Source organism: Propithecus coquereli, unplaced genomic scaffold (assembly GCF_000956105.1).
Source record: "Propithecus coquereli isolate 6110/MARCELLA unplaced genomic scaffold, Pcoq_1.0 Scaffold172, whole genome shotgun sequence".
Lineage (NCBI taxonomy): Eukaryota > Metazoa > Chordata > Mammalia > Primates > Indriidae > Propithecus > Propithecus coquereli.
The window spans coordinates 512988-514640 of record NW_012141858.1 but is presented as its reverse complement, the minus strand read 5'-3'; the positions used below and the strand labels follow the sequence as shown (position 1 = coordinate 514640).

The 1653-nt window shown below is 36.2% G+C and overlaps 1 protein-coding gene across 1 annotated transcript in view; it reads right to left on the bottom strand.

The window, feature by feature from the left end:
• The window catches only part of HELB (helicase (DNA) B), a 41156-nt gene that overhangs the window by 15932 nt on the left and 23571 nt on the right, over positions 1-1653 (bottom strand). Inside the window, 2 exon segments of the mRNA XM_012642011.1 lie at positions 1005-1064; positions 1446-1542. Coding sequence (XP_012497465.1) covers positions 1005-1064; positions 1446-1542 — 157 coding nt within the window.

Genomic DNA, 1653 nt, shown 5'->3' with positions numbered 1-1653 from the left:
AGCTGTCATTAGACTATTTACACACACAGCATCTCCTCAAACTCAATGACACTTCCCAGCCAAATACTTTCAAGTTAGAAATTTTGGCATAAATGCTAATGTCTCTCTTTCCCTCTATATTCTAAGTTACCAAAAATCTCACTGATTCTTCCTTTAAAATTCATCCTTCCTCTCCAATCTCTCCTATTACTACCCTATTTCAGGTCCTACAACATATTTCTGTTGTAATGATTATGACACTGTATCAGAATACCAGCAGCAAATTGGATAAATGGTGGTGATAAGCCACTTATTGTGATAAGTGCTTTATTATTTCATTTCATTCTTACTACAACTCTAAGGGAAATTCTGTATAAGTGTCTTCTTTCACATACATGGGAAGGGGAAGTTACCTGGGCAAGCTACCAGTTACCACGGGGATGCTGAGTGCATGGCCTCAGGCCCAGGCTTCCTAGCTCTTTATCAAGCTCCCTCCAGATTTTTGGGTATCTTCCTCAGCAGACAGGAGCTCCTCCTGTACCTTGTACATCTCTAGGATCTCAACACTTGGCAAAGAGTAGGTATAGTTAAATTCAAGAGAAATGAATTAATTTCTCCTATGTATGAACAGAGTGGCTTCTCTACACTCACAAGTCTCTGATGTACACTCACTAAGGTGCTCTCTGCAGGCATCCTATTGCTAAGGTTCTCAGAAGCACGACACACATATTACCGTTTTAAAATTTGCCTGAACTCCCCACACTCATCTTGGAGAAGCTATGGGTTGCCAACCTGGAAATCATAAGGAAAATTTCATTCCTTATTTTTCTTCTTAATACACTCACTACCAAAAAGTCAATTTCTAAGGATATACATTATATTTAATTGAAGAGATTGTTATATTTCACAAATGAGGGGAAAAAATATTTTTAAATGTGTGGCTATGATAAATGTCAAAGCAAACAAAAGAATAGCGAGTCAAGAAAGGACTGTCCTCAAAAGTTTCAGTTCTTGAAGACGCTCACTTGATTAGGTGGCCTGTGTAGTGTCTGCAGCAGCAGTCGTTGATGAGGTCACAGTCTTGCCTGAAACACATGAAAGCGCAAGGGTCACCTTAATAGTGTCTGTTATGTGCTTATTTATCTTACCAACAATTATGACATACCAGATTCTCTAAAAAGTTTCCAGAACTTTCTCCAGGAAAAAGTATTTTTATAATTTTTATCTTAACATAAACTTTTGTTCCATTCAGATTTCCTATGAGTTTTCTAAAGATAATATTTGGTAGGAAAAGCCCTATTTAGAAAGTACCCTCTGCCATGTCTAACAAAAAAATATCCCAAAATAAGAAAGAGAGTTAACGGTGATGAAATAAGAGAGTCTCCCATCCAAACAGAACCCAAACGTTAGTAAAGTATGAGAGTAAAAGCTAGATTAAAAGTGTTAAAATACTGTAACCACTTTACCTTCTAAATGCAATAAACTGTGATGTTTTTGCATCTTGTAAGTCATTTTCTTGCAGTAAAGTTTTAACTGCAGAATATAAATCTGATAATTCAAGAGAAAAAAGTTAACACAGACAATCATTAAATGATAACACTTTCTATGGAGAAACTATTAATAATTCGGTATTTCTGCTAAGGGGCCAAAGAAAACAAATGGAATGCAAGTTCA